Genomic DNA, 18,543 nt, shown 5'->3' with positions numbered 1-18,543 from the left:
TGCTGCGGCTGGAAACCTTTCCCAGGTGACCGAGCTGAGGAGCCTGGACACGGCCGGGCCGGCAGCCAGTCCTGGGGCGCACAGGGGTGACAGAGATGCCGTGCCTAACAGAGCTCGTTCCCGTGCGGGCTTAGAGCCTGTCGGGCGGTAAATGAACCACGGCCGGGCGTTACTGCAGCATAATGGGCAGTGACCGCCGGCACCGGGCCTGGAGGGAGCCCGGGCTGTGCCTGGGGCAGCTCCCCGAGCCCGGGTCACCTCCGCTGGAGAGCCCCTGCCAGGCTCGGTCCGCGTCGCTGCCGGGGGCGTTCGGAGCCTGGTGCGGGCCCCGCTCCTCAGGATGGGCTGCGCTGGGGCTGCCCGGCCACGGCTGGCGAGCGACGGGGACCGTGGGGCGAGCGGAAAGGGCTCAGCCCCAAACCAGCCCGGGCGGCCGGAGGAGGGGAGCCCCGGGCACCGGAGCCGCAGCCGGCTCAGCTCAACAAGCCGCAGGTGGGCTGGAGCCTCGGTGCCCCCGGAACCGGGCACTGGGCAGCGGGGCTGGGCTGGGGGCGCCGAGCGGGGCCGGGCTTTGGGACAGGGCTGGGCCGGGCTGGCGGCGCTCCCACAGCGATCTCTGGCGGCGCCGGGAGGAGCGGCCCCGGCCCGGCCCGGCTGCGGGGCTGCGGCACCGGTCCGTTCCCGTGTCCCGTGTCCCGTGTCCCGTGTCCCCGTATCCCGTAACCGTATCCCCGTATCCCCGTATCCGTATCCCCATCCCGTCCGTGCCTGTATCCCGTATCCCGTATCCCTGTATCCCGTATCCCCGTGTCCCGTGTCCCGTATCCCCGTACCCGTATCCCGTATCCTGTATCCCCATCCCGGTCCCGTGTCCCCGTGTCCCCGTGTCCCCGTGCCGCCTGTCCCTGTGTTCCCGTATCCCCGTGTCCCCGTGTCCCTGTATCCCCGTGTCCCCGTGTCCCCGTGTCCCAGTGTCCCCGTGCTCCGTGTCCCCACCTGCGGGGCTGCCACGCCGCGTCCCCACCGGCACACTGCAGCACCAGCCCTCTCCCGGAGAACACGGAATTCTCCTTGCTAGAGAGAGAACGGGGTCCTGTTCTTGCCGGAGGGGGAGAAATCCCAGTTTGTCAGAGATGTCGAGTGCAGAGGGAAAGCGCATCCCCACGAGCCCAGGGGAGGCAGCCGGAGGCTTTGGCTTCTTGGCCTTGGAGGTGCCCCAGGCAGCCTTGTGACACCGTTTGTTTGGCCCAAAAGCCAGGTGTTGGGCTACAGAGAAGGAGGTTGGGATGTAAGCTGGGGCAATCTGGGAAGGCATTTGGAAAAGGACACAGGTCTTTCTGCACATCCCACGACTCTATCTTTAGAGGTTTTTTCCACAGTGAGAAGTTTGTTGGGAGCTATGTGACTCTTGGAAAATCAAGGTGTCTTGAAGGCTTAACTCACTCATCCCTGCTCCCAAACCCCGTGCAAGCCACTGGCAGCAGCTGCTCCCTGGAAGCATCTCCTGTGTCCCACCAGGTGCAGTTTAGGATGTGGTGAATGTTTAAACTCGATCCTGCAGACTTTTCAAGCTCTCTCTCCTCCCGAGGCACTGCAGTCCCTGCTTTTCTTCCATGTCCATGGGCACTGCAATGTCTGCCTGTGGTTTATGCTGTCAGATTCCCGCTGCCCTCGTGGATCTGCCATGTGTGAGCTGGATGATGTGAATGAGTTCTTGGGGTTTTTCATGTTCTTATTTGGTAAACTTGGGTTGGCGTTCTGGGAAACTCGTCCCAGTGCTCCACAGGGTCTGTGGATATAAATCTGCTCTGAACTCCTGCTTATTGCCAACATTTTTCAAACCAGATACCGAACAAGAGAGGGTTTTAGTTAACATAAACCAGAGGCAATTTATGATGACAAAGTATTGCAAGATGTGTGAGGGAAGAGACAAGCTGCTGAAATGTTTGGCTGAAGTGAAGAAGTGGAATGTTTTTCTCTGTTCAGTGGCGTCCCCAGGGCGGGCTGGGGCAGGGTGAGGAGGCTGCACAGCCCCAGCTGTCCCTGCCAGGCCTGGGGGGCTCTGGGGAGGATGGAGACCCACGGTGCCCAGCAAACCCTGGCAGGGCCAGCCGGGTCAGACTTCTGGAGCTCAGCTGCTGTTCCGTTGCTGGGTTTGGGGGTTTGTTCTCTTTTCCTTTAAGGTACCTTGAGAGCGTGTGCTGGCCTGGGGTGTGTGTGGCCCTGCAGAGCCCCGGGGGTGGCTCCAGCAGCCCCTGACACGGCCAGATGCTGACAGCCCCAGCTCAGCGGGCTGGGAGCACTCACCCAGCCCCATTTTCCTGGCTGCTTTCCACCGGCCCAAGGACAATGGTTCCTCCTGCTGGGACCTGAGGGAGTTGGACCTGGAGAAGGACTTGGAGATGATCCCTGTGGAGATGGGGAACTCGGCTCTGAGATATCACGGGGTTTGAGATTAGCGTGGTCTAACACACAGATATTTAAAAAGCTCTCTGCTTTTTTAGCAACGTGGAGCAGTGTGTGGGCTAATGGGGAAGTGTCCCTGCTCCAGGTGGGAATTGGCCTTTTCCCTCCCTGCCTGGTGCCCCGGGCTGGCCCGGTGCGGCAGAGCCGAGCTCGGCAATAGATGGCACTGCTGGCAATAGGTGGCACTGCCGGCAATAGATGGCACTGCGGGCACTGCCGGCAATAGGTGGCAGTGCTGGCAATAGGTGGCACTGCTGGCAATAGATGGCACTGCTGGCACTGCTGGCAATAGGTGGCACTGCTGGCAATAGGTGGCACTGCTGGCAATAGGTGGCACTGCTGGCACTGCTGGCAATAGGTGGCACTGCTGGCAATAGGTGGCACTGCTGGCAAGAGGTGGCACTGCTGGCAATAGATGGCACTGCTGGCAATAGGTGGCACTGCGGGCACGGCTGAGCCGCCGCCGCTGCCCCGCGCCTGCCCGGGCTCTGTCCAAGCTGCGGGGCCGTGATTTGGGCAAACCCCTGCAAGGCGACTGCAGCGAGGCTTCAGGGCAGCACCCGAATTTTGGCCTCTCTTTGCATGCGGGGAGAAGGAAGCATCTCTGGAAAGCTCCATCTGAAAAGGCAGAGCAGCAAAGCAGCAAAGCAGCAAAGCAGCTGGGAGATGCCCTCAGTATCTGCTGCTCAGGGCTGGGGTTCCTGTGCTCTGTCCTTGCCTGGGCCAGCCCCACCAACCAGCTGGGACTGACTCTCCAGAGCCAGAGATCTGGAAAAGGAGGGAGAGGACGGTTCCCTGCAGGGTTATTAGCAAGGACACAATTAAACCCTTAAAAGAAATCACCCGCACTCTGGCTGTCCACCTTCAGAACATCCCTGTTTGCTGGGGAGAACCTGCCTGAGGCTGCTGCTGGGCCAGGCTGGTTCTGCATGCCATTGGCTCTCCAACACCTCATCCTCTTAGTCTGGCCTCAGCAAATGCATCCTCCCAGGGCTGCACAGGGGTGAAAACACACTCCAGTCACAGGGCAGACCTCACATTTTTGCAGCCCTGAGGTTTGCTGGGTGTGATCTAGAGAGACATAAGAGCAGCTTTATTCTCTCTGATGCATGACCAAGTCAGCTTGTTTCCAACATGAATGATTAAAGACCCACGTGCATTTGTAATGACCATATTCTAATTAAAAAGCAACCCCGTCTTTGAAAATTTGGGCAGCTACAGTGGCATCGTGCTAACCAAAAAATAATTAATTATTTATATGAAGTGCTCTGGTCTTTAAATTACTTGGGTTTAATGCGCTGCAAAGGCACTTGTATCAATAACAGGGCTATTTTACTTCCACTTAATCATCACAATTTTATTTATTTATTTATTACCAAGAACAAAAATACCCAAGCTGGTCCATCTGATACCTTGCTGCGCTGCTGATGGGCTGCTTTTCCTCCAGTCTTACATTGCAGTGCTGGTGGTCTTGCTGCCCTTCCACAGCCCCTGGGGGCCTGGGAGCCGTGTGGGAGCCGGGATGGGGCTCCTGTCACCCCGGGCATTTGTCACCAGGGCGGTGCTGTCCCTGACCCAGGCGCTGCTTTGTGGGGACTCTGCTCACTCCAGCTCCCCTGAACAGCTCCGGGCCCTTTCAGGTGTTTATTTTAGGGTAATGCAGGCCTTGTGGTTTTCTGCCTTCTCCTGTTTCTCCGGTTTCCTTCAGCCATGGCAGCAGTTCAAGGTGAGTGAGGAGCAGTGACTGAAGCAGAGGCCAGGCTGCAGGGCTGCTGTGTGGGTGTAGCTGGATGATGCAGCGGTTCTGGTGCTCCTCTTCTGCCTCTTCTGGTTACCAGCAACTCTTCATTTTCTCTTCTTTTCAGTTATCAATTTTATTTTTTTTAAATATTTGCCATTCAAATCAGTTGGGATTCAAGCTGCCCTGCTGCTCAGCAGCCACCCCATTGGGGCTGACTGACATGTTAATGTGCTGTTAATGCCAGAACAGGCAAGACTGTTTAGCAGAAGCAGCTTTGGAAACCAGGAACTGATGGGCTGCAGGAAGGTGTTGTTGCATTGCTGCCATTTCTAAGAGGGGGGTCAATAGATTAATAACAGGATTTGCTGGTTAAAGGTAAAGGAGAATCACTGACAAGTGGAGCAGAGACCACTTGAGTGCTCCTGGTGGGACACTGAGCTCCCAGGCTGGCATGGCCAGGCTGGGAACTGCTGAGTGTGAGACACAAGGTGGGCCCAGGGGACGCTGAGAACCTTTGGTACCTTCTGAAACACCAGCCCCAATTCTGGCACTGCAACCAAGATGACTCCAGTGCTCCAGGGGTGTGTAATTGCAGTGCACACGTGAGGTTCTCACAGAGCAATCACAGCGTGGCAGGAAGGGAGATGGAGATGTACCCTAATCCATCCTCCTGCACCAAGCCAGGATCAATATGTCTAGACCATCCTGACAGGTGCTCAAAGATCCTTTTCTTGAAAGCCCTAATGATGTCTCCACTCCCTATTGTCCTTGGGCATACTAGCCCAGGACTTTACCCTTTTTGTTCCCAACAGTCATCCCAATTCTCCCTTCCTATTGTATTTTGTCCAGTTTCCAGCAGACAAGGAACACAAACCATTGCTGTCCTCTACAGAAGCCTTTTATGAACAGAAAACTGTCACCCCATCTCTGCTGTGCCTTCTGTTTCCATGAGCTGACCATTTTCCTCCACCTCTCCTCAGCGGCTGTTTTCCACATCTCTGGTCACTCCTTTTGCTGCCCTCTGGGCTCTGGCCAGTGGGGGCCTGGCTCCCTGGATGAGCAGTGCCCAAACTTGGACGCAGGGCTCAGCCCAGGCTGTGGTAGCAGGGCATGTGTCTCACACACAGCTTTTCTGTTTATGAATTCCAGCATGATAGCTGCAAGAAAAAAGCAAACAATGTCCTGGTAGCCCTTGAGATTTGGACATGGTGGAGATGAGGACCATATAAGTGCATAGATGGATGTGTGGATGAAATGCAGACTTTCAGCAGTCAGACAGAAGGAACTGAGTGAGGGGAAGCGGCCCCAGGGTGGCTGCTGGTGTTTGCGAGCCCGGCTCTGCCTGCTGGGCTGTGGCAGCAGGGGCATCCCCACCCACAGGACACAGCAGCAGCCCTGTGTTTGCCCCCTGGGGACACCAGCTGGGCTTGCTGTGCTGGGGCTCCCAGTCCCTGTGGGCCCCAGGGCTGGGGGGTCTGAACCCTCCTGTGCTGGAGCTGGGTTTGGTTTGGATTTGGATCTGAACCTTCCTGCTGCTGGAGCTGGGTTTGGTTTGGGTTTTGGTCTGAACCTTCCTGCTCCTGGAGCTGGGTTTGGTTTGGATTTGGATCTGAACCCTCCTGTGCTGGAGCTGGGTTTGGTTTGGGTTTGGGTCTGAACCCTCCTGTGCTGGAGCTGGGTTTGGTTTGGGTTTGTATTGGAATATGAAACACACCGCAACAGATTTGGGTCTGAACCCTCCTGTGCTGGAGCTGGGTTTGGTTTGGATTTGGATCTGAACCTTCCTGCTGCTGGAGCTGGGTTTGGTTTGGGTTTGGGTCTGAACCTTCCTGCTGCTGGAGCTGGGTTTGGGTTTGGGTCTGAACCCTCCTGCTGCTGGAGCTGGGTTTGGTTTGGGTTTGGGTCTGAACCTTCCTGCTGCTGGAGCTGGGTTTGGTGCTGCATCCACAGGCAGTCCTTAGAGCCGTTCTCATTTTCCTGGCACTCCTGCAGGAAAAGGCTCTCTGGGAGAAGATGAGTTGCACATTTTCCCCCTCCCCTTCAGCCCAGGCGTTCGGCAGGAGCTGCGGCGTGATGCAAAGTTGGGCTCTGCAGAGGATGGCAGGGAGGCGTCGGAGCAGCCCGCGGTGGTGGCTGGAATTCCTGTTGCCATAACAACCCAGTGCAGCCCTTAAATATAGAGCCGGTTTTACCCCACAGCCCCGCTCCGTCCTTCCTGCTGCAGCACAGAGCAAGCGGGCTTTGCTCCCTCCTTTGCCACCGTGGAACCCCAAAGGTCAGAAATGGGGGCACCCCTACAGCAGTGTGTGCTGTGTGGGGTCAGGAGAGCACTGACCATGACTCTGGGGCTCTGTTCCATCACAGCTTTGCTGTGTGGGGCCCAGACTCTGCTCTGGCCCAGGGAACATCCTCGGGGAGGCTGGGCTGAAAAAGAGATCCCCTGGAGGAGTGGGAAACATCCAACTGCTGGAGCAGCTGTGGGGTGGGAGGGTACTGAATGCAGCCAGGCACAGTGCAGCTCTCCTGGCAGCGATGGTCCTGAATGCAGCCCAGGGATGGTCCCAAACCTGGCCCAGGGATGGCCCCAAACCCGGCCCAGGAATGGCCCCAAACCCGGCCCAAGAATGGCCCCAAACCCGGCCCAGGGATGGTCCCAAACCTGGCCCAGGGATGGTCCCAAACCCGGCCCAGGAATGGCCCCAAAGCCAGCCCAGGAATGGTCCTGAATGCAGCCCAGGGATGGTCCCAAACCCAGCCCAGGGATGGCCCCAAACCCAGCCCAGGGATGGTCCCAAACCCGGCCCAGGGATGGCCCCAAACCCAGCCCAGGGATGGTCCCAAACCCCGCTGAAGTCCCTTAGCCTGAGAGAAAGGTCATCACGTGGAAAATGTACCGTGTGCCTTCGGTATCTCCAGTGTATGATTTCACTGCAAACCCATCTGTTATGTTTGTGTTTATTGCCCAGCAAATTGTGTAGACGCTTTTACAAGTTCTTGTTTATCTATTTAATTAAAAATTGGATTTTATACCATGGATCAGGAAGAGCCCTAAACTACAGGAATTATTTATTGCTGCAATACAGTGGGAGATCTCCCAGAATCCTGGCTCTACTCTGTTGGTTTCATTATGGTGCTGTAGTTGAAGTAGTTTAATTCTGTTAGTTTGTAAGAAGGATACTTGGATTGCAAGACAAAGCTGCTGGGTGGTATGAAATGCTAAAATTAAGGTTTTCTCATAAAATCCTAATTCCTGTCCCTTGTTAATCTACACAGAAGTGCAACCTGCAAATGTCAGATGAAACTCTTATTCTTTACCATCTCCAATAACATCTTATCCCTCTTAATATTGTGTAATTTTCTCCTAGTTGAGTCATTGAAAGTAGCTAACTTTCCCAAAATGGCCTTTCATTCCTGCTAGAGACCAACAAATGGTGGAAAATTCCAACCTGAGCATTTTTAGCTTTGGCAGAGGTACAAGTAACAGAATACAGAACACCCTGGGCAGGTCAGGCAGGTGCCCCAGTGAGCAATAGGAGGCAGCTCTTCTGCACCAACTCCTTTATCCCCTCAGAGGCATTTTCCTTCTGCTGACCTCTTCTGAACCAGATTTGAAAGACATTAGGCCATAAATCCTGGGGTTTGAGAAGGAAAGATACCACTTTGGGATATCACAGCCCCAAAAAAGACATCAGGTTCACTATCAATTGAACATTGAGTAAAACAGCAAGGGCCTGCTTTCCATCACCTGGCTGCCATCTCCCACCTCTCTCTTTCTTGAGAATTGTTGCTTTTTGACCCAGCCATGCACTGGCCAGTGCGCTGGGGTGATGAACTGGTAGAAGGAGCTGCAGTCCAGCCCAGCCTCGTTTGTGTCAGTTTTGCAGCTGTGGGACTGCAGCTTTGAGGCTGTGTCCAGGCTCTGAGGGGGCCGCGTGTGCTCTGCAGTCATTCCCAGCAGCTGAGCCCTGGACAGCTCATCCCGGAGAGGTTTCAAGGGAAACTGCCAGAATCCAAAGGGCTCCTGCTCCTGGGACAGAGGGACACAGGGAGAGGGACAGAGAGAGGGACACAGACAGAGGGACAGAGAGAGGGACACAGAGAGAGGGACACAGAGAAGGACACCGCCTCCTGCTCCCCGGGACACAGGGACACAGCCCCTCCTGCTCCTCCAGGATCCAGGAACGCTGAATTCAAACCTGGAAACTGTGAGCAGGCCAAAGGATTTGTTTGTACCTACAAAGTCACCCCCTAAATGTACTTTAGTCCATATTAGGGCTGGAGCATCACATTTCTCCTGATTAAGCAAATGATTGGGAGGTTTGGTTTCAAATGGCACTGCAAAGACTTGTAAAACAAACTGCTGAAGTTCCTGGGTGGCTCCCCAGACAATGCTGATTGTTTGTGCTTGTTCCTATCCTAATTAAACTTTTTCCACAGGGAAACTCTAGTTTTATTCAATTTTTTTGCAAAATTGAACTGTTCTTTTTTTTTTTTGTTGTTTACTAAATTGAAATCCACAAAGACGGATGCTTTAGGAACAGATACTGAGACCTGTTGTTCACATTGTTGAGTCTGACTTTTTACAATGCATCTTCATTGAATTCCCTTGCCTGCAGGAGTCCTGGGGACTATTATCTGCTTTAGATGGCAAAGCAGCTGCTGGGGCCATGGGCATCCGCTCCCAGGGGTGGCACATTCCCCGAAGCTCAGCCCCTGGCATTCACCCAGCCCTCATCAGCCTCCACACTGCTGCCATCCAGCTCCCTTCTCCCTCCCCTCTGCAAGTGGGAACAGTTTGTGCAGCCACATGTAGCACCCCAAAAGCCAATTCTCATCTTATCAGGATTTCACTGCAGAAAGTTGAAAAACACCCCTGCAGGACCAAGAGCTTTAGGCCAGGAGGAAATTGCAGCTGCTTTATGGAGCCTGAGATGTGCTGGTGAGGAACTGGAGCTGTCCTGGCTGGTCAGAGGAGCTGGATTGCTGCGTGGCCTCCTCTGCCCCTGCACAGCCTCTCCCAATCAAAGGGGTGGGCAGGGCAGGGCAGGGCAGGCAGAGACCCCCTGGCCTGGAGAGGAGGCTGTGATGGGCAGAGGCATTGAATTACCCTCTGTTCATTTCGGTGGAGAACCTCCTTCAGTCCTTATGTGCAAGGGAAAAGGGACTGAAGAGCAGCCACGGGGAGCAGAGCCAGGGCAGAGCTGGGTGGGTTTGGTTCCTCACCTCTCTGGGTTTTGTGCAGGACCGTGGCTGAGCTCTGTGAGCGTGCCAGGAAACAGAGACAGGGTGAAGGGGTGAGTAAAACTGGGGAGAACATCTCAGGATGTGCTGCCCACAGGGGGGTGAGGGTGTGCCAGGGGGGCACACACCCCGTCCTGGCAGCTGTGCCCTCTGAGCAGGGCCAGGGCGGGCAGGGGGAGCAGGGGAAGGGGAGCTGGCACAGGATGCTCAGGCTGGGGGATGCCCGGGATGGAGCTGGCACAGGGTGTGGTGCCCGGGCTGGGGGATGCCCGGGATGGAGCAGGGGAAGGGGAGCTGGCACAGGATGCTCAGGCTGGGGATGCCCGGGATGGAGCTGGCACAGGATGTGTGCCCGGGCTGGGGGATGCCTGGGATGGAGCAGGGAAGGGGAGCTGGCACAGGATGTGGTGCCCGGGCTGGGGATGCCTGGGGGGATCAGGGGGAGGGGAGCTGGCACAGGATGTGTGCTCAGGCTGGGGATGCCCGGGATGGAGCTGGCACAGGATGTGGTGCCCGGGCTGGGGGATGCCCGGGGGGGATCAGGGGAAGGGGAGCTGGCACAGGATGCTCAGGCTGGGGGATGCCCGGGATGGAGCTGGCACAGGGTGTGGTGCCCGGGCTGGGGGATGCCCGGGATGGAGCTGGCACAGGGTGTGTGCCCGGGCTGGGGAATGCCCGGAGCAGAGCAGGGATGGGGCACCCCCAGCTCCCTCCCACAGCCCTCGGGCAGGGGCTCTGCCTGGTTCTGACAGCAACAGGAGTGGCGGGATCAGCTGAAAATGCAGGCTGAGCTTGAACATGAAGGGCCATCACAGTATTTTGGAGAACAGCTGTGAAATACTGAAATGGCTGCTTGCTCTTCAAACATGATGGTTATTGTCAAGTTTGGGAGTTTGCTGGGATTTCCTGATTTAATGGGGCTTAACAGCTTGAATTGAAAGCCTTTTGAATTTTGCATTACGTTGGCTGTTGTTAATTATGTTGTTAATATTTAACGAATGGAAAAAGACAAAGGTAGGTAGCTGATAACTCTTCTAAAATAAAAATCTCCATTATGACAATCCCGAAGAATCTTTGTATTGTTGTTAGGTACCTGACAACTCTCTTAAAATACAAAGATTCCTCAGAATTGTCATAATAGAGATTATTATTGGTGTTACTTTGGTTACTGGAACGCCAGAACGTAAAGGCTGGGAGAAGGCAGAGAAACCTCTCTGTGCCAGGGCCAAGGTCAGGGTCAGACACTTGAAGAGTGAGTGGCAGGGAGGCCGTGGGGACGGGAGGTGCCCAGTTCCTGAGGGCTGTGCCATGTGTGCCCCTGCCCCTGAGCCACGCTCTGTGCTGTGGGCTGGGGACTCAGCTCTGCTGGGCTGCCTGACCCTGCCCCGTGTCCCCCTGCCCCGTGTGCCCCTGCCCCGTGTGCCCCATCCTGCAGCCCTGTGTGCCCTGCCCCATGTGCCCCATCCCCTGCAGGGCCCCAGGGGGGTTCCTGCCCCTGGGCTCTTTCTCCCCTTCCCTCGGGACCCTTCTCCTCCCCAGCCAGCAGAGATTGGAGGGGCAGCTGGGTGGGAGTTTGGCCAGACCCCGTTTTTCACCTGTTCACAGGAATTTGTGCCCTCCCCGGTGGGTGTGGGGCCGGCTGAGCCCTGCAGAGCTGGCAGGAGTGCAGGGCAGGATTCCCAGGGCTGCCCTGCCACATCCTTTGCCCTTTGCAGAGAAGGAGCCCCATGTGTTCTGCTGAAGAGCTGCACTGCAACTGCTTTTTGCAGAAAACAACGTGTTCACCAGAATTCTGTGTTATAATGAGGAGTTTGGACAGAAAAATGCTTTTTAGAGCACTCCGACGCTGAATTCAGAGAGGATAGAAATTTCTTAGCTGTTGACCTTTTTAGATGTTTAGTCATGCCAGAAAATGAGTCTCAGCAGGGCAGGGGATGACTGGCTCAGGTGCTGGGGTAAAGGTTTTGTTGTAAGGTTGTTGGGATTTAGGTGCCTAAATCAAAAGCAGCTGAGGACAGGGAGGGGGCTGAGCTGGAGGACTTGAGCAGGGGTCTCTGCTCTCTGGACAAGTGCTCATTGTGGGGCTATTTCTGAAAAACAAAATAAAATCTGCTGGTTTCTGACCTTCTCCAGCTGCTGTTGTTTGAAAAACAAAGGGGACACTAAGAAATGCCCTGGGAGATGCAGCACACAGAGCCTTTAGGAGGGGTCTCAGGCTGCAGAGCCCAAGGAGAAAGAAAAATGTCACTGGCATTAAAGAGGGGCCAGACAAGGCAGGAGATGTGATCCTCAGACGGCCCCATGGCCCAGTTTCCCTGCTGGTCAGCCTCAGGCTGTCCGTGCTCCGTTGCTGGCTGTTCCAGCCCTGCAGCTTTCCCTGGGGTTTGCTGCTCTGACGGCCGGAGCGCTCCCTGCCCTGCTCCAGAGGCCGAGCGGGGCTGCAGCAATGCCAGCCCCTCCTCGGCAGCAGCACGGAGGGAAGCCAGCCCCAGCAAGGGGCTTTGGGCCACCCTGGGACTCCAAACTGCATCCAAAAAGTTTACACAAGCTGAGAACTTCAACGCTTTGTCTTTCTTTAAGGTTCATTTTTGGATCGTATTTTGCTTCTGCTTCCAGCATTTCCCCCTGGTATTCCAGTATTTCCACGCTCCTGGGCTCTCAGTAGCACAAGCACTATCTATCTCAGTTCTTTTTGCACTTTTCAACACTTGTTATGGATCTCTGCCAAGGAACCTGATAATTTTTTTCCCATTTAAGGGAAAGAATTTTGGGCTATAACAGAAAATCTCCATTGTACCTAAAGTGTTTCCAGTCTGGAAAGAAAATCCCAGGAAACTGAGGGAAGTCTTAAAGGGACATAATAGGAAACACTGTGCAACAGAGGCAGTTTATTGTGCGTGATTGCCTGTCCCACTCCCAAGGAACAGTTCAGGGCCCTCGGGCTGTGAAAACAGCGTGGGTTATTGTTACCTCAGAGCTCCTTCCAGAGTGTGAAACTCAGCAATGGGGACCAGCCAAACCTGGGGCCCCCAAAGCTGCTGCTTCCCTCGCTGTGGGGACCCTGTGTCCCACTCACCATCGCTGTGACAGGGCTGGGCCCCGCTTTGCAGAGGGACCAGGAGCCTTTCCTTCCTCACAGCCCTTGGTTTGTCTGCCAGCACTGAAATGAGGTGAGCCAGCCTTCCCTGTTGCCTCACAGGATGGACAGGAGGGTGCCAGACCGTCCCATGGCGCAGGTGTTTGGGAAGATGCGATGCTTTCCTTGTGCAGGCAGAGGAGTCACTGCACATCAGCAGAGGGATGTTTATTTCCACATCTAGCACTGCCTTACAGAGCTGCCCTGCCTGGCAGTGACATCCAGGTATGTCTATGGCACTGAATGCAGGCCCAGGAGAACATATCTTTGCTGTGCTCTGCACATTTCCTGTGAGGGGCTCGGGTCTGAGGTGTTTCCTTGTCAATAACTGTTGTAATACCCGGCAGAAACAGGGTTTGCACAAACTGCATCCAAACATTTGGCTGGCTCCACGGGCTGGGGAAATAACAAACCATAAATTGAGTTTGCAAAGCTCAGAGTACAAAAATATCAATTGAAATGTGTATCCAAACCAAGAGTGGGTGAAATAACCTTGGAGAAGAGCGAGCGGGATGCACATTTCTGCATCTCCAGGCCTGTACTGCCCCTCGCTGACAAACTCTTGGTGTGGGACAAGAAATGCTGCAGGGAACAGATGTCCTGGGGGTGGAAACATCCTCTCCTCCCCCAGGCTCGTGGATCACCCCGGGCAGAGCCAGCTGGAGGGACTGCCCTGGGCAGGGCTCCCTCTCCAGCTCCCTCAGGGCCGCTTTCAGCAGGGGCCAGAGCGGCAGCGGGGAAGGGGAGCTCTGGGGGAGCCTGTGCCGCCCCTGGGGGGCTCTGGGGGAGCCTGTGCTGCCCCTGGGGGGCTCTGGGGGAGCCTGTGCTGCCCCTGGGGGAGCTCTGGGGGTGCCTGTGCCGCCCCTGGGAGGCTCTGGGGGAGCCTGTGCTGCCCCTGGGGGGGGGCTCTGGGGGTGCCTGTGCTGCCCCTGGGGGGCTCTGGGGGAGCCTGTGCTGCCCTGCCCCTGGGGGGCTCTGTGGAGAGCCTGTGGTGCCCTGGGGGGCTCTGGGGGAGCCTGTGCTGCCCTGGGGGCTCTGGGGGAGCCTGTGCTGCCCCAGGGGAGCTCTGGGGGAGCCTGTGCTGCCTCAGGGGGGCTCTGCAGAGCCTGTGCTGCCCCTGGGGGGCTCTGGGGGTGCCTGTGCTGCCCCTGGGGGGCTCTGGGGGAGCCTGTGCTGCCCCCGGGGGGCTCTGGGGGTGCCTGTGCTGCCCCAGGGGGGCTCTGCAGAGCCTGTGCTGCCCCTGGGGGGCTCTGGGGGTGCCTGTGCTGCCCCTGCCCCAGGGAGCTCTGGGGGAGCTCTGCAGAGCCTGTGCTGCCCTGCCCAGGGGAGCTCTGGGGGAGCTCTGCAGAGCCTGTGCTGCCCCTGCCCCAGGGGGGCTCTGGGGGTGCCTGTGCTGCCCCTGGGGGGCTCTGGGGGTGCCTGTGCTGCCCCTGCCCCTGTGCTGCCCCTGCCCCAGGGCTTTCTCTCCATGCCTGGGCAGAGCACGCCCGTGGCAGTGGCAGGGAGCCTGCATGACGCAGGAAGGTACAAATGCCCTGCTAGCAAAGCCAAGGTGCCTCTCCCCCCGTGATTTACTGGTGAATCTGACGCATCTCCCAGCATCACGGGGGGAGATAATGTGCCCAGGAGGTCAGTGCTGACAAACCTTGCTCTCCTGTGGCACCTGCCAGCTGGAAGTTTCAAAGCATTTTATAATCATTAACAGACTGAGCTTCCTGGCCCTCATCAGGGGTTTTGTCTCTGTTGTAAGGGCAGTGAAGTTGGTTGCGGAGGTGAAATGATGACAAAGCAACAGGAGAGCTGAAATGCTCCCAATATTGCCCTAATGTCTGTCCTGCATTGGAAGCATTCATGGGGTAGGAGGAGCTACTTCACTGGAGGGGCCCTGGGCTGGGATTAAGCTGGTCAACAGGTTTTATTCCAAATTCTTCCTTCTACCCCTTTCTGGGTGATCTTGCTTTTCTATATCTTAATTTCCTCTTCTCCAAAAGGAAGGTAGTGACCAACTCCTCGTAACAAATTCCTAAATGTACAGCTGATACAGAGTTGTGTGAAGTACTGGACAAAAGCACTGTTTGGGATTTCAGAAAGCCTCCTCTCAGGAAGATGTAGACATTCAAACATCAAATATAACAGTCTAGCACTGACACTGAGAACACTGGGCAGCAGGAGCCAGGCATGGGCGAGAGAAGCACAGATAATGGGGGAAAGCAGCACTGGGGTCATTTTCCCTAATTAATCACATAAAATCAGACCCCGGGCTCCAGTTTCAGGAACTGTCACTGGAGTCCAGGAGCCACGAGCAATCAAGGCAAGAGAAGGGCACAGCTGTGTACCCCTGGTACAGCAGTCCAAACAGGTGAATTGCATTAAGTGATGCTAATTGGTGCTAATGGCTCTCCAGGCTGTTGCTGAGGGCCATTTTCCCTGGTGGGAGTGAAGGAAGGAGATAAGAGGGACAGCCTGGCAGAGGAATACTTCGATTGCTGCACTGTTGCCTTGAAAGTCGACGTTTTCTCTATTTCTGCTGTGTTTTCAGGTTAGTAAATGCTGCTTTACGTTGTATTTATAGTCCTAATCGGCAGCAGAGATCCATTGCTGTTCCTCCTATGTGTTTCTGCAATTATCTGCGACCATTGTTGCGGGCTCCTTCCTCCGACGAGGGGCAGCGGGGTGGGGGCGAGGGCCCGGTTCGCCCTCCCAGCCGGGGTGATGAGCAACCTGCCTGCGCTCCGCTGCTCCCGGCTGGGCTCGGAACCGCCTGGCGGGCGGCGGGGCCCTGCCGGGGCTCTGGGCTGCTGCCTCGCCTGGGCGCTCTCCGCCGGCGCCGAGCTGCGCAGGGAGGGCCCGGGGAGCGGAGCGGGGCGGCCCCGCTGCAATGCTGGGCTCCGGCTCACGGTGGAGCTGCCCGGCCCCGGCCCCGAGCCCTCCGCCCCGCGCGGGACAGCCGCGCACGGCCGCGCCGGAGCCGGGGCTGCACTTGTTGAGCGCCGGGCCGAGGCGGCGGCGGGCAGCGCCGGGGCTCCGCTCCGCGTGCGCCGGGGACGGGCCGGGGGCGGCGCAGACGCGGCTCCGGCGCTGGGCGCGGGCAGGAGCGGGGAGCCGCAGCCGAGGGAAGGCCTGGGAGAGCTTCCTGCCGAAGGAGCCGATTCACCTCGCTTCCCTTCCCCTCCCCCTGGGCTCGGCGGGCAGCCGGGAGCGCCGCCGCCATCCCTCCGCCCTGAGGCTGCCCGGGGGGGATGCGAGCGGGGCCGCCCCTGCCGCCCGCCCCGCCGCAGGATGTAGCCGCCCTCGGCCCCGCACGCCCCGCACCGCCGCGCCGGGAGCCCGCAGCAGGAGGTAGGTGAGGGCTGGGCTCGGCCGGGCCACGCCACGCCAGCCTCGCTCTCCCCGTGCGCGGCGGCGGGGCTCCGCTTTGGGGCTGGGGGAGCCGGGGCGGCGGGGACGGGGCCGAGCCCCGCGCTGTGCCGGCGGTGCACGGGGAGCCGCTCCTGCCTGCGCCGGGGCTTCTCTTCGTGCCATCTTGTGTAAGCAACAGTGCTCGGCGCTGTCAGGAGCCACCCGGTTCCCTAACACAGGCTCGGGGTTTTTCCTTATTCCCGGGTTCGTTGCTTTCCCGGTTACGCAGAGGCCGGTGTGGGGGGCTTGGGGGGCGTCCCTGGGCAGCCCAGAGAGGCAGAGCGCGTCGTTAGAGTGGCTGTAAATCCTCCCATTTCCCTGCCCCGGCTCCTTCCTCGGGAAATCTCTAAGGCTGGAGTTACTGAAAGCCTCCGCAGCCCGCACGGCCGGGCAGGGCGGGGGGCAGCCCGGGGGCCGCTCGGGCTGGGGTGGGGACCGGCGGGGTCCCTCCGCGATGGGAGCCCGGTGCCGGCGCACCCCGGCCGGGGCCCGGCGCCTCTCGGGGCGCATCGCCGAGCGCTGCTCGGGGCAGCCCCGCACGCGGAGCGGCTCCCGGGGTCGAGCCCGGCTCCGCAGCCGCCGGGGCGGGGGGACCCCGGCCGCCGCCCGGGGGAGCTCGGCGGCAGCGGCGGCCGCACGTGGAGCGGGCCGGGCGGGTGCGGGTTCAGCACCGGCGGGCGGACAGCGCCGCCGCCCCCCCGCCATTGGCGGCCCCGCTCCCCGCCCGCGGGCGCGGCGGGGGCGGCGGGCGGGGACCCACGCGCGGCCTCTCTTGCAGCTCCGGGGCATGGAGGGCAGCGAGAGGTGAGCAGCGCCGGCCCCGCGCCCTGCCCCGCGCCGCACCGAGCCGCCTGCAGCCCGAGCGGGACCCGCGATGCCTCTGGGGATGAATAAGCATGGATCTCGCTCTACTACCTCTTTGCCTCCGGACCCCACCGAGATCGTCAGGAGCAAGGCCTGCTCCCGGAGGGTCAAGCTCAACGTGGGGGGGCTGGCCCACGAGGTTCTCTGGCGCACCTTGGACAGGTTGCCGCGGACCAGGCTGGGTAAGCTCAGAGACTGCAACACGCACGACTCCCTCATGGAGATCTGCGACGACTACAACCTGGAGGAGAACGAGTACTTCTTCGACAGGCACCCCGGGGCGTTCACCTCGATCTTGAACTTCTATCGCACCGGCAAGCTGCACATGATGGAGGAGATGTGCGCCTTGTCCTTCAGCCAGGAGCTGGACTACTGGGGGGTGGACGAGATCTACCTGGAGTCCTGCTGCCAGGCCCGCTACCACCAGAAGAAAGAGCAGATGAACGAGGAGCTGAAGAGAGAAGCAGAGACCCTGAGGGAAAGGGAAGGAGAGGAATTCGATAACACTTGCTGTGCTGAGAAAAGGAAAAAGCTCTGGGACCTCCTGGAGAAGCCCAACTCCTCGGTAGCGGCCAAGGTAAGCGTTCCACATCTCTGCTGTCTGCTGGCTCCTGACTGGTGATGCTCCCTGAGGAGCTGCCCTTGCTTTGGTGCCTGGGCACTTGTGGCTGGGTGGATGCTGTGAGTGAAGGAGAGGAAGGCCTCTCATATACAAATGAATTTCAATGTTTTTTGGGTGTTTTTTTGGTAGTTTGGAAGGCATGTGGTTTGAGCGTCCCTGAGGCAACCTGGGCTGCTCAGTGTGGGAGAAGCTTCTCTGAGCAGTGGGTCAGTGTGCAAAGACTGCTGTGGCTGGACGTTTTAGACTTGTTACCCACTGGCCTGGGTTGGTGCAGTTTGTAACAGACATTTCTTTGGGCCTAAAACGCGTGAGTCTTCTGCTGCTTAACCAAATTGGCTTTCAAGAAGCCACTTCTGCTTGAACTCCTAGACCCAGGTGGAGTGAGGAAATAATGCCTCCCATTCCAGGGCTTAATTGAGTTTTGTTTTTGTAGTGAAATGTGTCTCCTAGTTATTTGTATCACGCACTCCTAGGCTGTGTGTCTGCTAAAGCTGGTGTTTGATTTTCATCCTTTACCCGATTCCAGCCTTTTTAAACTCTTCCCTGTGCAAGTGATGCAGCATTGTCAATAGCTGAAGTGCTGCTTACTCTGAAGTTGGTTTCAGTGGACAGATCTACTTGAAGGCATTTTGAAGATAAGATCCATGTTGGGAGAAACCAATGTCAGAGTTGGCTCTGATAATTTAGCTGCCTCATGTTAGTCACATTTTCTTTAGTGAGGAAAATCTCTGCGAACACAGTGATTCAGTAACCATGGGGACAAAAGTGAAGGGGGAGAGGTTGAAAACTGTGGGATGAATAACTGAAAAGCATGAGAGACTGAGCAGTAGGGACCAAAACTTGAATTTTCTGTATACCCATGTCCTCACTGTATGGCAGAGAAGTCACAAGAAGCCCTGGCTGCCTCTGTAATGCCTCTGTACAAACATCTGCAAACACAGACCATGGCTCCATCCCTTAGGGGTCTGGCTTGGATGGTCTACTTGTGAAAACAGACTTCTTTTTCTCTTTTTTTTCTCTTCTCAAAATGCTGCATGTTGTGAACCAAGAACATGTATAAAACTTTGGGGAAGG

At 57.4% G+C, this 18,543-nt stretch overlaps 1 protein-coding gene across 2 annotated transcripts in view; it reads left to right on the top strand.

The window, feature by feature from the left end:
- The first annotated feature begins 15,039 nt into the window (after positions 1 to 15,039).
- Positions 15,040 to 18,543, top strand: part of KCNB1 (potassium voltage-gated channel subfamily B member 1) — a 93,294-nt gene continuing 89,790 nt past the window's right edge. Inside the window, exons 1-2 of one of the 2 annotated variants that reach the window (XM_064729776.1) lie at positions 15,040 to 15,123; positions 16,762 to 17,424. In XM_064729776.1, coding sequence (XP_064585846.1) covers positions 16,858 to 17,424 — 567 coding nt within the window. In that variant the 5' untranslated portion in view covers positions 15,040 to 15,123; positions 16,762 to 16,857. Of the gene's footprint in view, positions 15,124 to 15,599; positions 15,924 to 16,761; positions 17,425 to 18,543 lie in introns of those variants that run through there. The other variant, XM_064729775.1, reaches the window with a different exon arrangement.

Source organism: Zonotrichia leucophrys, chromosome 20, assembly GCF_028769735.1.
Source record: "Zonotrichia leucophrys gambelii isolate GWCS_2022_RI chromosome 20, RI_Zleu_2.0, whole genome shotgun sequence".
In the NCBI taxonomy this organism is placed as follows: domain Eukaryota; kingdom Metazoa; phylum Chordata; class Aves; order Passeriformes; family Passerellidae; genus Zonotrichia; species Zonotrichia leucophrys.
This window is presented reverse-complemented; position numbering and strand designations above follow the sequence as displayed.